General features: G+C 35.7%; 1 protein-coding gene across 2 annotated transcripts in view; it reads right to left on the bottom strand.

Moving 5' to 3' along the window:
• LOC108716119 (striatin) overlaps positions 1–16,527 on the bottom strand; it is a 59,125-nt gene that overhangs the window by 24,350 nt on the left and 18,248 nt on the right. For both annotated transcript variants that reach the window (XM_041562738.1, XM_041562737.1), the window contains exons 2-7: positions 14,476–14,579; positions 9,395–9,468; positions 6,878–6,959; positions 6,382–6,549; positions 2,115–2,250; positions 522–651 (exon numbers count right to left, since the gene is read on the bottom strand). In XM_041562738.1, the coding sequence (XP_041418672.1) occupies positions 522–651; positions 2,115–2,250; positions 6,382–6,549; positions 6,878–6,959; positions 9,395–9,468; positions 14,476–14,579 (694 nt within the window). The remainder of the gene's footprint in view (positions 1–521; positions 652–2,114; positions 2,251–6,381; positions 6,550–6,877; positions 6,960–9,394; positions 9,469–14,475; positions 14,580–16,527) is intronic.

Genomic DNA, 16,527 nt, shown 5'->3' with positions numbered 1-16,527 from the left:
CGGGGGACAACTGGAAAAAATTGTATGATTCAAATTGTAGCATGATTTTGTTCAGAGTTTTCCCACACTAGCTAATTTTTTGAAAAATTTGATAAATTCATGGATGTTGGGTCGACAGTTTTAATAAAAAAAAAAAATAGATAAATTCAAGTTTTAGCAAATACCCCCCAAGTATCAAGATCAAACCTGAGGTTACTCTACATTTTTTAACCCTTAAGGCTTTTGGCTCATTTTGACAGCCAAAATCCTATCTAAGACAACCACAGCAATCCAAAACCATTTCCTGCTGGCAACCTCTCAGTTCAAAATCCTCACCTGACCGCACCTGAGGCTCATAAAAACACTTGTGTTTCCAATACAAGGAAAAAGGAAGCAGCTGTCAGGTTGAAAGGGTGTTTTGACTGTCATATTTCTCATGAAGCACATGCCAGAATAATTTTTTAAAAAAAATGATACAATAATTTTCAATCAAAAACTTCTGATACATATAGCATTTTAACTAAACTTGGTATTATGTTTACCCCATTCAGTTCCATCTCCAGCACTTCGAGATTCTCCTCCTTCACTATCATCTGATCCCAGAAAGTCAAACTCTTTCAGTGCCTCCTCTGTGTCGTCATTGGAATCTGGAATTATTCTTCTTCGTACAATCTAAATTTAAAGACAAAAAAATCAACAAAATGTCATGTCAACTTGCTTTTAATTAAAAATACATTGGTTGTATTGTGCCCATCTAAAATCCAGACATATGACACCTTATGAATCAGGTTTCCAAATGGACAGTACAGAGGGCAATTGTCAGATGAAGGAAAAACTTTATTTAAAGTTTATTTTTCTCAAAATCAGTTTAAAAAACAAAATTCTGAAGTACTTAAAGAAAGCATTTTCTGTTCCCCTTGAAAGCATTCGGATACATTTGTAGGGATGCAACGAATCCACTATTTTGGATTCGGCTGAACCCCCGAATACTTTGAGAAAGATTCGGCCGAATACCGAATCCTAATTTGCATATGCAAATTAAGGGTGGGAAGGGTAAAACATTTTTTACTTCATTGTTTTGTAACAAAAAGTTGCGCGATTTCCCTCCCTGACCCTAATTTACATATGCAGATTAGGATTCAAATTTGGTTCGGCCTGGCAGAAGGATTCAGTCAAATCCGAATCCTGCTGAAAAAGGCAGAATCCTGAACGGAATCCTAGATTAGGTGCATCCTTATACATTTGAAATGGAAATAAACCAAAACATGTTGAGGGAACCATATTACCACCCAGAAAGCATGGCGCAATCACTAGCTAAAAGTCTAAAAGGAAAAACTTTGGAGCACCAAAAATTCCAGATATCTTAGTGGGTAGATGAAAATTTACAGGCCAATGAAACTATACTTGCTCTCAAAAGTGAATTTGTATAAACAGCCCAAAGTTAGGAAGAAATACTGTCAGCTAGTGAATTTCATCATGAGCAGCACCTTATTTATCTGCATGTTTGGCATCAAAACCCATAACGCATACCCATTGGCAAAAAACAATCAACATGTCCTATAGTATAGGTAACTTTTAATGTACATTTACGGTAAATTTTCAAAAATTGTTTTTAGTGTCAGTATCACTTTAAGGAGCTGGAAAATATCGGGCAGTGGCCTTATATTTCTTGGGGGAACACTGGCATCCCCCAATGATTAACCTTTCCTTCTCCTTTAAGGAAATGGTATGTGTAGCTGCTGATCAACAAATCTTTAATCACTTTACATGGATTCATATTTGAAAAACTATTACACCTGAACAAGACTTCTAGCCAGGCACTGCATCCTGCTGCAAGATGCACAAAATGTAAATACAGAAAATCTAAATGTACTGAAGGGATAGCTAAAGTCTGTCACCTGAAAGTTGCTGGAGGCTCTTTTTTAGTTCTGTGCCAAAAAAATAAATAGTCAAAATGGAAATTTCAAAACAAGTCAAGTTCAAAAACAAGAGCTGTTATGTAGTGTACAGCATTTAAATGCAAACTAGTAAAACTATTAGAAAAAAAAATTATTGTAACACGAAAACGATGGCCAAGAACAGGTTTCTGTAGTTCATGTTAGCACTATACTATTTAAAATATGTAAAATATTTACCGTTGCCGAATCTATGATTGTTTTATCTCTTGATTCATTTTCCTCTTCATCTTCTTCATCACTGAACTCTGCAGCAGCATTCTCTAGAAACTTAAATGTCTCAAGCACAGAGGCAGAATCAGTCATATCTGGCTTTCTGTTCAGAAAAACAAAGAAAACATATTTTTTAGATTATAAAAACATGCAATATAGTATAGCAACTTTGTAAGACTTTATACATATAAATGTGTGTAAAATGTATAAATAAATAACAAAGAAAGTTATGATAAGGCTCATGGTATGGCTTGGATTTGTCCTGAGTCAATTTTGTAAACCACTGAGCAACTCTAAAGGTACAGCTAAAAGCCTAAACCGAAGCTTGCCTATTGCCACAACGTGTAATATGAACAAGATTGCCTTCCCAAAAGACCTGTCTCCTGTGACACTGGGCACGATGTATAGTGAAAAATGACTAATACACAGATCCACCCACAACAACCCAGGGAATAAAGCAGCTTTAGGCATTTGAAAAGAACGTTTTAGTACCATTAAGTGGGGAAATAAAATCAAATAAATTTAAAGGGATTAAATTTAATAGATTTATAGAATAAATTTAAAGAGATTATAACACATTTCTTAGAGAGTCTATAGTATTTTAAAATCACATCAAATCTAAGGTTGCAGAGACCAAAAACATATAATAGGATATTTAAAGGGGTGGTTCACCTTCCAAACACTTTTTTCAATTCAGTTGTTTTTTAGACTGTTCCCTGGAAGAATGGAATTACTTTCCATTATTTATTTTTTACTGTTTTTCCAAAATCTAAGTTTAATGTTGAATGTTCATATCTCTGGTGTTTGAGTCTGTCAGCTCAGTAATTCAGGTGCAGACTCTGAACTGTTACAATTTTGCAACAATTAGTTGATTCATTTCTCAGCAGCATCTCTGGAGTATTAGCAACAATTGTATCAATTCTAACAGCTGCCTGTAATGAAACCCAGAGATTCTGCTCAGCAGGGATAAAGATAAGAAATGTATCAACTAAATGTATCCATTTAGAACAGTTTACAGGATCAGCGGGTCGACCCCACTTCCCAGAACTGCTTCAGAAGGTGAAAAATTACAATTTACACTTCAAAATAGAAAGTCATTGGAAAAGTCTTAATTTCTGGTGATTTATCTGAAAACAACTAGTTGTTTAAAGGTGAACCAGCCCTTTAATACAGCATGTACATTTTCAGGGTGATTATCTAGGAACTAAATATTGAGGAGTGAGGTACAGACACTATGGAATAAATTTAAAAGAAACCCCAGCAGAGCAATGTGCAAATATTAAGTTATCAGTATCAGAGTTTTAAAGGGGATGTAAATGCAAAAAAAATTAAATCCCAATTTAATTTCTTCAAAGGGAAAACTATACCCCCAAAATGAATACTTAAGCAACATATAGTTTATATCATTAAGTGGCATATTAAAGAATCTTACCAAACTGGTATATATACTCAAGTAAATATTGCCCTTTTACTTCTCTTGCCTTGAACCACCATTTTGTGATGGTCTGTGTGCTGCCTCAGAGATCACCTGACCAAAAAAACTACAACTCTAACTGTAACAGGAAGCAATGTTGAAGCAAAAGACACAAATTTGTCTGTTAATTGGCTCATGTGACCTAACAAGTATAGTTTGTTTGATATGTTTGTGTGCACAGTGAATCGTAGGATCCCAGGGGGCTGCCCTTATTTTTTAAAATGGCAATTTTCTATCTATGATTACCCAATGGTACATACTACAAGAAAAATATATTATTATGAACATGGTTTATTTAAATAAAGCAGGGTTTTACCTATGAGCTGTTTCATCCAATATCTTTTTATAGAGACCTACAGCCACAAGGTGGCTCTAACAACAGGACATTTTATGAAGCAGAATTGAAGTAAGCAATGTCACCTAAGGAGACATTTCTTTTTTGCAAAACAACATTAAATGGACTTTCAGAACATATTTTGGAGGATATTACTTTAAGGGGAATCCAACATATACAGGATATATATTTCAACAGTTTAATAATTTGTGTATATTTCATAGACTTGTAGAGGAATGTCCCCATTTAAAATCCAAGAAAAGCATGCAGTTATTAAAAATAAACTGTGAATTTCTGCTTTTCTCACTTCAACAGCCACCTACCCTAGCACTGATTTTTCTCTACCACCTCCACTCCAAATAAACCACTTCAGTTAAGAAGAATGCCAGCATAAAAAGAAAAGTGGGGAACATACACTGTACAAATAGAATACTGTCATGGAAACCCAAGGAATGTACTGAAAGTATAGTGTGTGCATTCAGAGAGACAGCATGCAGCTTTGTAATTAAAAAGTGTTCCAGGCACAAAAACGTCAATCAGCAGCAAAAGACTTTCTAAGCGACAGAGTATGTTTGTCATAAACAATCATATATGTCATAGATGCTGATTAAGTGAGATAACTATAACAAAGCAATTTGACCATGATGAAAAAATTATAATAATGAATAAAAGCAAGTGACCCCGTTTCAAGCCGATGGCTGTAAAACTTAAGCAGCTGCAGTGCATGCACCTACATACCCATATATCAGTACAGGCTTGGGACCTGGGGATTTCTGGGTAACAGATCTTCCCATAATTTGGACCTTCATACCTTAACTCTACTAGAAAATAAGCCCAAATAGGCTGGTTTTGCTTCCAAATAAATCTTAGTTGGGATCAAGTACAAGGTTCTGTTTTATTATTACAGAGGAAAAATAAATAATTTTTAAATGTTTGGATAAAATGGAGTCTACAAGAGAAAGCCTTTCCATAATTTGGAGCTTTCTTCATAACAGGTTTCCGGAAAATGTATGTCATACCTGTACTTTATAATAAGAAATATAAGGATTTTAATTAAAAGACTAGGCAGAAAACATTTGCAACACACCCTTTTTATTTTGCTCATACTGAACAAAGGATAATATAGGTGTATGTTGTTCATTTCAAACCTGCTGAGAATTGTTTGATAAAGTGCCCTCCAGCCAGAAGGTAACTTCTTTTTAAAAAAATATTAAAACAAATGTATTAAAAGTGTATACAGAAACACAACAGTGCATGTTGGCCCAGAAAAGACTAAATATTACTTGTTCTTTAACTATCTATAGTATTTACAAGTACTGTACAATTAATTCAGGAAGAGAAATTATCTTCACAGTTTGGACAGTTACAAAAATCCCTTAGGATAAAATCTGTGTTTTTCTACTCTCAAGGGTTGCCTTCATGTCATGTTAGAGAAAGATAAACTGTAAAATAAGGCACAAGAGAATTGTATGGGCATCTATTTATGAGCACATTGTGACTGAACATAAGCATACTTTCTGTGATCTAGTTCACATGAAAGGGACAGAAACTTGAAGAAAGATAAGATTTAGTTATTACTTCATAAATATTACATGTGTAAAATTAAAAGCTGTAGAAAGAAAAGCTGGTATCCTTCTAAAACATATGTCCTGAATACTGATGAAAAAATAAGTGAGGGAAAAAAAATAGGGATGCTCCGAATCCAGGATTTGTTCGGGATTCGGTCTTTTTCAGCAGGATTCCGATTTGGCCGAATCCTTCTGCCTGGCCAAATAGAATCCGAATTTGCATATGCAAATTAGGGACAGGGCGGAAATTGCGTGACTTTTTGTCACAAAATAAGAAAGTAAAAAAATGTTTTCCCCTTCCCACCCTTAATTTGCATATCCAAATTAGGATTCAGATTCAGTTCAGTATTCGGCCGAATCTTTCACAAAGGAATTGGAGGTTCGGCTGAATCCAAAATAGTGGATTCGGTGCATCTATAGAAAGAAAGAAATCAGCATGGCTATGAAAGAAGATTTGTGTTAAGAAACAAAGTTAAATTAAGTCAAGTAATATCTGAAAAGTTCTAGTAAATTGTAAAATTATTTAAGCAATATTGGAAAGTACAGGTAAGGGATCAGTTATCCCAAAACATGTTATCCAAAATTATGGGAAAACCATCTCCCATAGACTCCAATTTAATAATTACAATTTTTAAAAATTATTTCCTTTATTTCTGTAATAATAAAACAATACATATTACTTGATCCTAACTAAGATATAACTAATCCATATTGGAAGCAAAACAATCCTACAATCCTTAGGCAAATCCTAGGCAAATGTAGTGTCTTTTATTACATATGGGGATTAATATCTTAAAAAATCTCAAATACAGAAAGAAACAAAATAAAAAATGTATATATTTAACATTGAATATTTACCCAAGGACCAGTGGATTTGGAAGTTCAGTTTCTGTTCCATTAACCATGGAGTCCTGATTTGTATCTGTTAATCTGTCTGAAGAATCAGCAGAAAGGCCTAGCAAAGAGCGGACACGTTTTGATTTCACATCAAGAATGGTGTCTGTGTAGCCTACTTCTTGAAGATATCTGTAACCAATACAAAAAATAGTGTAAACAAAACATCAGGATAATTGTCCAGTGAAATGCTATCTGAAAGTGATATGCTAATAAATCATCTGGTACCAGTTGCAGAGCTGCCTCTTGCACTACCATCCTCTACAGTGTATTGAGGAATGAAAGATCAGTAGTACAATAGTTCATTTATACCTCATGCAAAATGAAACAGTGATAACATTACTAATTAGCAAGCCAGAAAAAATTAAAATCTCCTTAAATGTAATACACTGTTGTCTGACATTTTATCACTGTCGTGTGGACCAGCAAGGTTAGTACAGTAATATGTCATATCACTTACTGTCTTAGCAACTGTCGACTTTGTTTCCATATAAACTGGCTATTCTGCTGAGGTGGCTGTATCTCATTTTCATTTGCTTCATCTGAAAAGTAAAAACAAATTATTTAGGACAATTACTGAAATGACTGTTAAAGCTATGTATGTACCTAAAGAATAAAACAATTATTTTATTTAATATAATTAAAAAGTATAGCGAAAAACACTGGAGTGTGCAAAGCAATGGGAAACTGTACCGGTAGTTTCTTTTTCCCTTCTTTCTCTTAATGATTCTTTGTACTAACACCCCTTATTCCCAAAGTGAAACATCTGAGCTTTAATAATAGCGGTCATCTCAAAATATGATGATGATGTTTTGACATAAATATTCAATGAATTACTGTATTTTTCTCTATGAAAATGTTTAAATAAAAGATTATTTAAAAAATCGCCTAAAAATAATGTCTGTAAAATACAAGGCATGGTACAATCAAGAAAAGTCACATACAGTGAAACCTCAATTTTACATTCCCTGATTTTAAGTTTTCCCTCATTTTACATTGTTGTTTTGTGGTCCCACCTTTATTTCATGCATAATACATTTCCCTGATTTTACACCATTTTTTTCTGGTCCCCTGAAAAATGTGAAATGGAGGTTCTATTATATGTCAAATATTTAAGGTGACGCAATGTCACTCCTTTGCTTTTCTGACATACACCTACAACTGGCTGGAAAACACTGTTTTGTGTAGGAATAACTCATTTAAATGACAACCACTGAAGTTCCTGGCACATCAGATAATCTTTACTGTACAGAAATGTAGTTACTGATGTCTGCTTCCACAGATTTTCAATAGAGCAAAATGGTAGTTTGAGGGGGGCGGGGGGGGACAATATGTGAAAGGCATGGACAAAGACACATGGGAAACAGAGGGAAATTGCCTGTTTGCGAGAAAGGCATTAGTGTGGCATCTGGTTATTTCAGCAGCATTTGTATGTAAGGAATTAGAATTTATTAACCCAACATAGACCTATAAAGAAGTGTCATGCGATCTTGCATCACAGCAGAGGTTGTTGTGTTTTACCCTGTCAACATCAAAAGAACTTGGGCAGAAAACCAGAGTATAAGGGTGTTGCCTTATTACACCCATTCAGGTGACTGTAAACATGAAATCGGAGACAGCATGGGGAAGTAAAAAAAATGTGAAGTAGCAGTAAAATAATATTGATAGTTACAATTCTACAGATGACTTATTTGCCAAGTGACAGTCTGAATCAGTTGTTCAAATAATTGCAAAGATCAGTAGAGAGCTGCCAGTGAAGCCAATGAAGAATACTAGTGTTGACATACAAAAAACTAATCATAGAATATTTTTGTTTCACTGCTGACATATTTGTGTGCCTTAAATCAACACATCTGGCCTAAACTGACTAATAGACAGGTATTTAAATGTATAGCTATGGGATCAGTTATCCGGAAACTTGTTATCCAGTTGTCTCCAATTGACTCCATTTTATCCAAATAATCCAATAATTTCCCTTTCCCCAAACTAAGATATAATTAATCCTTATTGGAAGAAAAACAGCCTATTTGGGTTTATTTAATGTTTAAATGATTTTCTAGTATACCATGTATGAAGAACCAAATTACAGAAAGATCCGCTATCCAGAAAGCCCCAGGTACCGAGGATTCTGGATAACAGGTCCCATACCTGTACTTACGCAGACAAACCTACCCAGGCAAGTTCTGTCAGCCACCTCAAGGCAAGGGAGTTTTATGCAAGAATAGTATAACCAAACTGCTGCACAAAAAGTGGCCTCATAAGCAAATAAAAAGCATTTATGATGGCATATTTTAAATGCCTTTTGGGTCTGCTACTTGCATTCTATAGAAAAAATATGGTAACATTGCAACTGTAAAACATTGATTTTTGGTCACAACTTAATATAGCCTGATGTGAAAGAAGTGACTTTTCACATACAAAAAAGTCACTTTGCATTTAACTTTAATGACCCGTGACTGTTATACAATATTAACATAGAAGAGTGTGCTAAATATAAACCCTCCTTTCAAGTATCAAAACACATTCAGTCACTGACAAATAAATATGTTGGCTGGTTTATGCAAGCCCATCCCACCCTTTTAAATGATATGCAAGTCAATTTATATTTAAATATAGTGTTTGTATTAAAAGGTTGTAATTTTTGGTCCAGTAAAAGTCAGACCCCTTGTGAGCACCCTGTAAAGAGGAAGCAAGCCTGGCCCCCGACCACTGGACAAATGGGTCCAAATGGCTGAAATTCAACTAATCAAAAAAGGACCAAAAGTGATCTTCTACTGTCATGGAATTATAACTGCTTCTTTTATAACATCTGTAATGCATAAAAGGTGAGAGGAATATATGATACGATCAATGGGACTAATAGGAATTAGAGAAAGACTAATGTTTGTAGACTAGTTCATAGACATAAAAACATACAGTTTTCTCAGGAAGTAGAAATGACAGAAAGTGTGTTGCAAATACATCATACAGAACTTACCAGAATCATAATTTGGGGGTTTCATATCTCCCTGATTCAATTCTGTCCCATATTTTAACTTGTGGTATTTTGCTCTGAATAATGGGAAGTAAAAGAAAAACATTAAGTGGTACAACCAAGAAGCTATGACAAATACATTTTCCTTAGTCGAAGAGGGCTTTTAGGACCAGGAAGTATCTCCCTTTTACAATACACTGGCAGGAAACAATTCCTATTGCTAAATAATATATTACATAATACCTTATCTCTTCATCAAACCTTATGGAACTTTAGTCTAAAAGGAATTTTAGGGCCACTGCAGATTAAACTTTTTGCTGCAGTCCTAACAAGTAGAACCAAGGCTAACAAAATCCCCTCCCAGCTACCTCGTGTATTTGAATGATAAACATGCTGCTTAAAGGAACAGCAACATCAAAAAATGAAAGTGTTTTAAAGTAATGAAAATATCATGTAGTGTCCCCCTGCACTGGTACAACTGATCGGTTTGCTTCAGAAACACTACTATACTTCATATAAACAAGCTGCTGTGTAGCCATGGGGGAAATTGGAAAAAGGCTATATGGCAAAGTTTAAGTAGTGAATAACAGATAACACCATTATGTTCTACAGAGCTTATCTGCTGTGTAACCCAAGCCTTTTCTCCTTTGAATGGCTGCCCCCATTGCTACACAGCAGCCTATTTATATAAATAATAGTAGTGTTTCTAAGGGCAGAGACATGCTTAGATTCGGGGAGATTTAGTCAACCGTCGATAAATCGCCTCTTATTCGGGGTGACTAATCTCCCCGAACTGCCTCCTGCTGCCGGCGGGATGGCACTTGGATCGCTTCGTTATCCGAAGTTGCCTGAAGTTTCCTCGTGAGGCATTCTAACCGGCAGGAGGCAGTTTGGGCAGATTAGTCGCCCCGAAGAAGAGGAAATTTGTCGCTGGGCCATTAATCTCCCCAAATCTGAGCATGTGTCTCTGCCCTAAAGGCAGTTTTAACCCTTCATTATATTTGGATCACTTTAAAACTCATTTTTAAAACACTCACTTTTTAATAGCAGGTACTTGTAATGTGTCCCTGACTAATACCCACCTACAGCATAAATTGTCAATTGCTTTTCAGAGAAAAGGAAAAATGTTATCAAACTCATTGCTATATTTCAAGAGGATTGTAGCCATCAAATGTGAAAAAAAAGTTGTACAGAGATGTGTAGTCTGTAGAGAAAGCTGGGGGGGGGCATTAAAATTCGGCTGAGAGAGGAAACGTCTGGCCTAAATTGGTAATCCCTGCATTATAGAACTGTTTAACATTAAAACCTGACATTCCAGCTATATTAGCTAGGGATGCACCGAATCCACTATTTTGGATTCGGCCGAACCCCCGAATCCTTCGCGGAAGATTTGTTAGAATACCGAGCCGAATCCTAATTTGCATATGCAAATTAGGGGGGGTTAGGGGAAAAAATTTTTACTTCCTTGTTTTGTGGCAAAGTCACGCAATTTCCACTTCTCGCCCCCTAATTTACATATGCAAACTAGGATTCGGTTCGGCCGGACAGAAGGATTCAGCCGAATCCGAATCCTGCTGAAAAAGCCCGAATCCCAAACCAAATCCTGGATTCGGTGCATCCCTAATATTAGCAAACTGTAAAAGGCTCCAAAAATCACATTAAATATAAACAAAAACAGTAGAAGAACTGACTCAACAACCTGGATCCAAAGTGTCACTAGAGTGGTAAAGATGTCCAGTGCCTTACATGCAGTCACTATAGGATATATTTATTAGGGCAATCTAGAATACCATCAAAGTACTCTTAATTCAAAAGGCAGCCCGCTCCCAGAACCTGATTCTTTCTAACTAAACCAGGGGTAGGCAACCCGTGGCTCCTGAGCCTCATGCGGCTCTTCATTCTGATTGCTGCGGCTCGGTTTTGCGGCTTTGCCTATCACATCGTCTATACAGCCCTCACACCTACTGGCGGCTTCTTGAGTGTGCGACCGCGGTACACTAACGGTCAGATTACCGCGGTAGCACACTCAGGAAGCCACCAACAGGTGTGAGGGCTGTTTAGATGTCCCATGAGTGACAGGCAAGACCGAGCCACAGCAATATGATTCATCATGGTTCTTACCGCGGTCACACACTCAAGACAATAGAGGGAAGACCAGCATGGAGCTTCAGAAACAGAAGTCACATTAAACAGATGAGACCACTAACATTTAGTAGGGCTATTAAGTGTTTAATTTATTTCAAAGTAGGCCTACACATACACACTGCATTTCTGTTTGTTGTATTCTGTTGTTGTAACAGTTAAAATTAAAAAAAGGTTAAAACTTTTAAAAGCTGTGTTATGTTTTGCGGCTCCAGACTATTTTTCTTTAGTGGAAGAGGGGGCAAAATGGCTCTTTTGATAGTAAAGGTTGCTGACCCCTGAACTAAACAATCAGACTATATTCTTGAAATAGCACACTAGCCCCAATTACAACACCAGCATACTGCATTTTTCTGAGCAAAGGTGCAGTGCTAATACTGCAATACCATTTTGTTCAAGCCCTGGGGATCCAATATGCACCGCTACTATCCTTGTTATGAATAAACAATAAGATGTCAGTGTCTGGCTTATAGGAAAAACAAAATTAAACAAAACACACGCTGCCATGGACTTTGATACTTTTCATAAGGAATTTTAATATATAATCCATTTTACCTCTCCTGATCTTCATTTCTCCATGACAACAAGCAAACTGAATCACACCAACCATGGGTGGAAAAAGAGATGCTGCAGTTGCTAGGAGATTAATGAGAGCACACATACAAGCCAATGGCAGCATCTATTTTTCCAGTTTTGCTTAACTGTATTAGGCTCTATTTTGAGGGGTTATTTAAAGGTGAATACAACTTTAGCATTGCCATGTTATATGAGCCTGATGCTTTAGGTCTGAAAACTCACATAAAATCTTCTTAGAAGAGACTGAAATCAACCACAACTATTACTGCTCATACTCCATCTTTTATAAAAGAAATTAAAAAATCACATTTGAGCCATATTAGGACTTTACAGCCTACAGGATAATGGTGGTCGCTGGCATCCTACATAAACAGGATTGCTGCACAGTAGCCCAGATTCAGAGTGCACTTGAAGAATGGCTGGACCATGACATATTGGAAAAATTCCATTAAGCACACCATGGCACAAAATGTGTCAGTAAATCTGCACCATCATCTTCACTGTATGTTTAATCCTCCAAGCCACCCCCCAAAACAAAGGGAACATTGCTGACCTTATGTATATATGACTGAAAATCATCATAGTATTGTTTTTGAAGTGCCTTAATTATTATAAACAGTAGGAGATAAGACATCCCTCAAAGTGATGGCATTATACATTTTATATACATTTTAAAAGGGATAGGATTTATACATGATTTATTTGATGGCTTACTATAGCTCAGTTGTACAAAAAATACATTTAAAACACACAAGCACATAGATGTTTGGCATTCTCTCATAACAAGACAGAAAAGAAAAAAACAATTCCAGCACTAAATACAAAGTGCCACGCATAAAAACAAGTGATGCATTAGCGATCAACTAACTTAACTATCAGAAGCAATTACTGAATGATAATAAAGACACCAAAACAAGTTTGTAAAAAATAAAAACTTGAGTGTACAAAGATAAAATATAACCTAATGCCGGGGATTCAAAAGTTATAGTTATCTGTATAGGAATGGACAAGCTATCAAACATGGGAATAGCCTAGCCAAAATTTCCTTTTATAAGGTTTGTCATGCTTTACGGTTTGTGGGTGATTTTAATAAAGGGCTTGGCTTTATCATTTTAACGCACACGCTACATAGCATCCCAACACTTTGAGCATCCATAATAAAACGGGGCCCCTTAAAAGGTGTTTGGATTAGATTAGACTGAAAGGCAGGAAAACCATAATAAAATTGGCCCAATATCTATTAACTAGACAGGTCCAAAGCTTATCTGATTAATTAATGCCCCAAACAACAAAAGTAGTGATGCCAATAGAATCAAAATAGATCTAATCTACTAGTTGAAGAGTGAATACTAAAAAAATATACATACATAAATGCCTGCCTTGTTTTTACTAGAAAAGAACCATGCTTTGCCTCACTGCATTGTTAGCAATTCATCAAACTCAGCCAATGTTGACCACTATCAAGATCAGGGCTGTCTAAATGGAGGCCTGCAGCCAGATTTGGCCCTCCTTTGAATTTTTAGGGCACTCTGCCTGCCCTAAGGCTCTGAATTTTTGTCTGTCCTATGAATTATAGCGTAGCAGATAACTGATGCCTTGCATATAGGAATTGGGAGAGTACACATGATCACTTGAAAATCTTGTGAGTAGAGGTTCTTGCTTCTCACACATGAAAGCCTTTCTATGCCTATGTAAAATACAGCATTCAAACTGTAAATTCTTTTTCAATGGAATTCATGTACAAACATATACATATAGTGAATAAAATAAATGAAACCAGGATGAAAAAAAAAGTTGAAAAACCACAGGCTAGAGTATGGAATATGGCTCAAAGGGGACCGGTCACCCAGATATAAAAACTGTATAATAAAAGTACTTTTCAAATGAATTATGGAACCCAAATTATTTTTTTTATTCAAAAATCCATACCCGTTATAAACTCATTTAAAAATCTCAGCTGCCAATGATATATTGACTGCCCCTCCTCTATGCCAGAGGCATAGAGGCAGAGCAGGCAATTACTTTCACTTTCCTAGATGTTAGTGCACTTCTCACATTCCACTTTTCTCCTCATTATCTAATTATTTAGCCAGTGCAAGGACATGGACATCAGGTGGCCCATTCTGGTGCATAAACAATATTTTGGCAAGATGGAAAGCCTGCCTTAATAACAATGTCCACAAAATGGCGCCTGCCTGCTTCACATGATTTTGAATTCCAAGATTAAAAAAAACAATCATTTATTATTGTGTAAGTGAAGTTTATTTTGCTTTAATAACATCATAAAATTGGATTTGGCATTATTTCTTAGGGTGACAGTCCCCTTTAACATAAAGCTAAAATAATGAATGATAGACAGTATTTACCTTTCCTGCTTCAGAGCATATTCCAACATCTTAATTCTTCTTACTAGATCCTTCTTCAAGTTTTCTTGTCCTTTCCTTTCTCCTTGCAGGAAGGCGATCTGAGCCTGTTGTAGAACACAGGAAAAGTCAAATATATTTTTTTTGTTGCAGAAAGAAAGTAAGTATTGCATAGACTTTCTTATACCTAAAGCAACTCTCCATTTTACAAAATTATGCTCAATAATGTATTTTAAATCAAACTAAAACACATTTAACACTAAACTGAAAATTAAAATACATGTTTCAAACAACCCACTACTGGTGTTTATTTACCCAGGGGCCAATAAAATGACTTCTGTGTGCGGTTAGTTCTTGAACATAAGATACCAAGGAAGTATGTGTACATTCACGGTTTGATGTATAGTAGTACAGCTAAGAAAAACATTCCTATTACTCTACCTCTAGAAAGAATAGAAAACATGTTTCTGCACTTTAGCACCTACAACTTTTATCCAGTTATTATACAGACAAACCATGTATTTATACATACAGTCTAACAGAATACATAATTGAGAAAATAAACATTAAAAAAAAAGTAATATTTTGCTTCAAATATTTTCAATGGAAATTGTGAATGCCCCTCTTCCCTAACTAGCAGCGAAATTCAAGTCACTGCACCTTAGTATGCAAATATCACATGTAATAACAGGTTAATGACCCAACTAATACTTATTTTAGGCAATGAATGCCTGTATAACTTAGTATATTACAAGCTTATGGCACCAGGGTTAATAAAGAGTCTATCATTATAGTATTTAACTTCTGTAAGGTTTGTTTACCCATAAGGTGTTAACTTCTAAATAAACAAAAGAATGGTATTTCCTAATTATAATAAATGAAACAATTAACTGGGAAAGTTCCAATGGCTGGATGAGGAACATGGCTTTCAGATGAGTCGCTGTGTGATACGACCATAAGGAGCACATTTTTCACACTATTTACTGTCTATTCTATGTACTATGTATTCTGATTTAACTACAATAACAGCACATTTGAGCAGAGCTGTGGAGTTGGGAGTCGGAAGAAATTTTGGGTATCTGGAGTCAGAGTCACCAAAAATGTAGACTCCTAATAACTTTAAATACAAGCACTGAAAATAATCAAATCAGATTTAAGAGTTTCTATGAAGGAGGATTCGGTAGAAGCAATTCTTTTTCTAAGGACAATACTTTAGCTAATTTCAGATTGTCTTTAACAACTATTCTATAGCTATATGCCATGTTCAGTTAATATACAAGTTGTTTTAGGGTTTTCCAATTGTTTTTGGTTTAGAAATACCAAAGGATGCAGTTCATATTTTTAAGCTTTGGGAGTGATAAAATGTCTTGTATGTTGTGTACTTAACTTCTTTCAATCAATATGGAGAGTTGGAGCTGGAGGTTGAAGGATTTACAGTTAGGTCCATAAATATTTGGGCAGAGACAACTTTTTTCTAATTTTGGTTCTGTACATTACCACAATGAATTTTAAATGAAAACTCCGATGCAGTTGAACTGCACTTTCAGCTTTAATTCAGTGAGTTGAAAAAAAGATTGCATAAAAATGTGAGGAACTAAAGCCTTTTTTAGCAGAATCACTACATTTCAGGGGCTCAAAAGTAATTGGACAAATCAAAAAGCTGAAAATAAAATGTTGATTTCTAATACTTGAAAACCCTTTGCTGGCAATGACAGCCTGAAGTCTTAAACATCACCAGATTCTGGGTTTCCTCCTTTTTAATTCTCTGCCAGGCCTTTACTGCAGCGGCTTTCAGTTGCTATTTGTTTGTGGGCCTTTCTGTCTGAATTTTAGTCTTCAACAGGTGAAATGCATGCTCAATTGGGTTCAGATCAGGTGACTAACTTGGTCATTCAAGAATATTCCACTTCTTTGCTTTAATAAACTCCTGTGTTGCTTTGGCTGTATGTTTTGGGTCATTGTCCATCTGTATTATGAAACAACTCCCAATCAATTTGACTGCATTTAGACGGTGTCTCTGAACACCTCAGAATTCATTCGGCTGCTTCTGTCCTG

The sequence above is a fragment of the Xenopus laevis genome, chromosome 5L (genome assembly GCF_017654675.1).
Source record: "Xenopus laevis strain J_2021 chromosome 5L, Xenopus_laevis_v10.1, whole genome shotgun sequence".
Classification (NCBI taxonomy): Eukaryota; Metazoa; Chordata; class Amphibia; order Anura; family Pipidae; genus Xenopus; species Xenopus laevis.
This window is presented reverse-complemented; position numbering and strand designations above follow the sequence as displayed.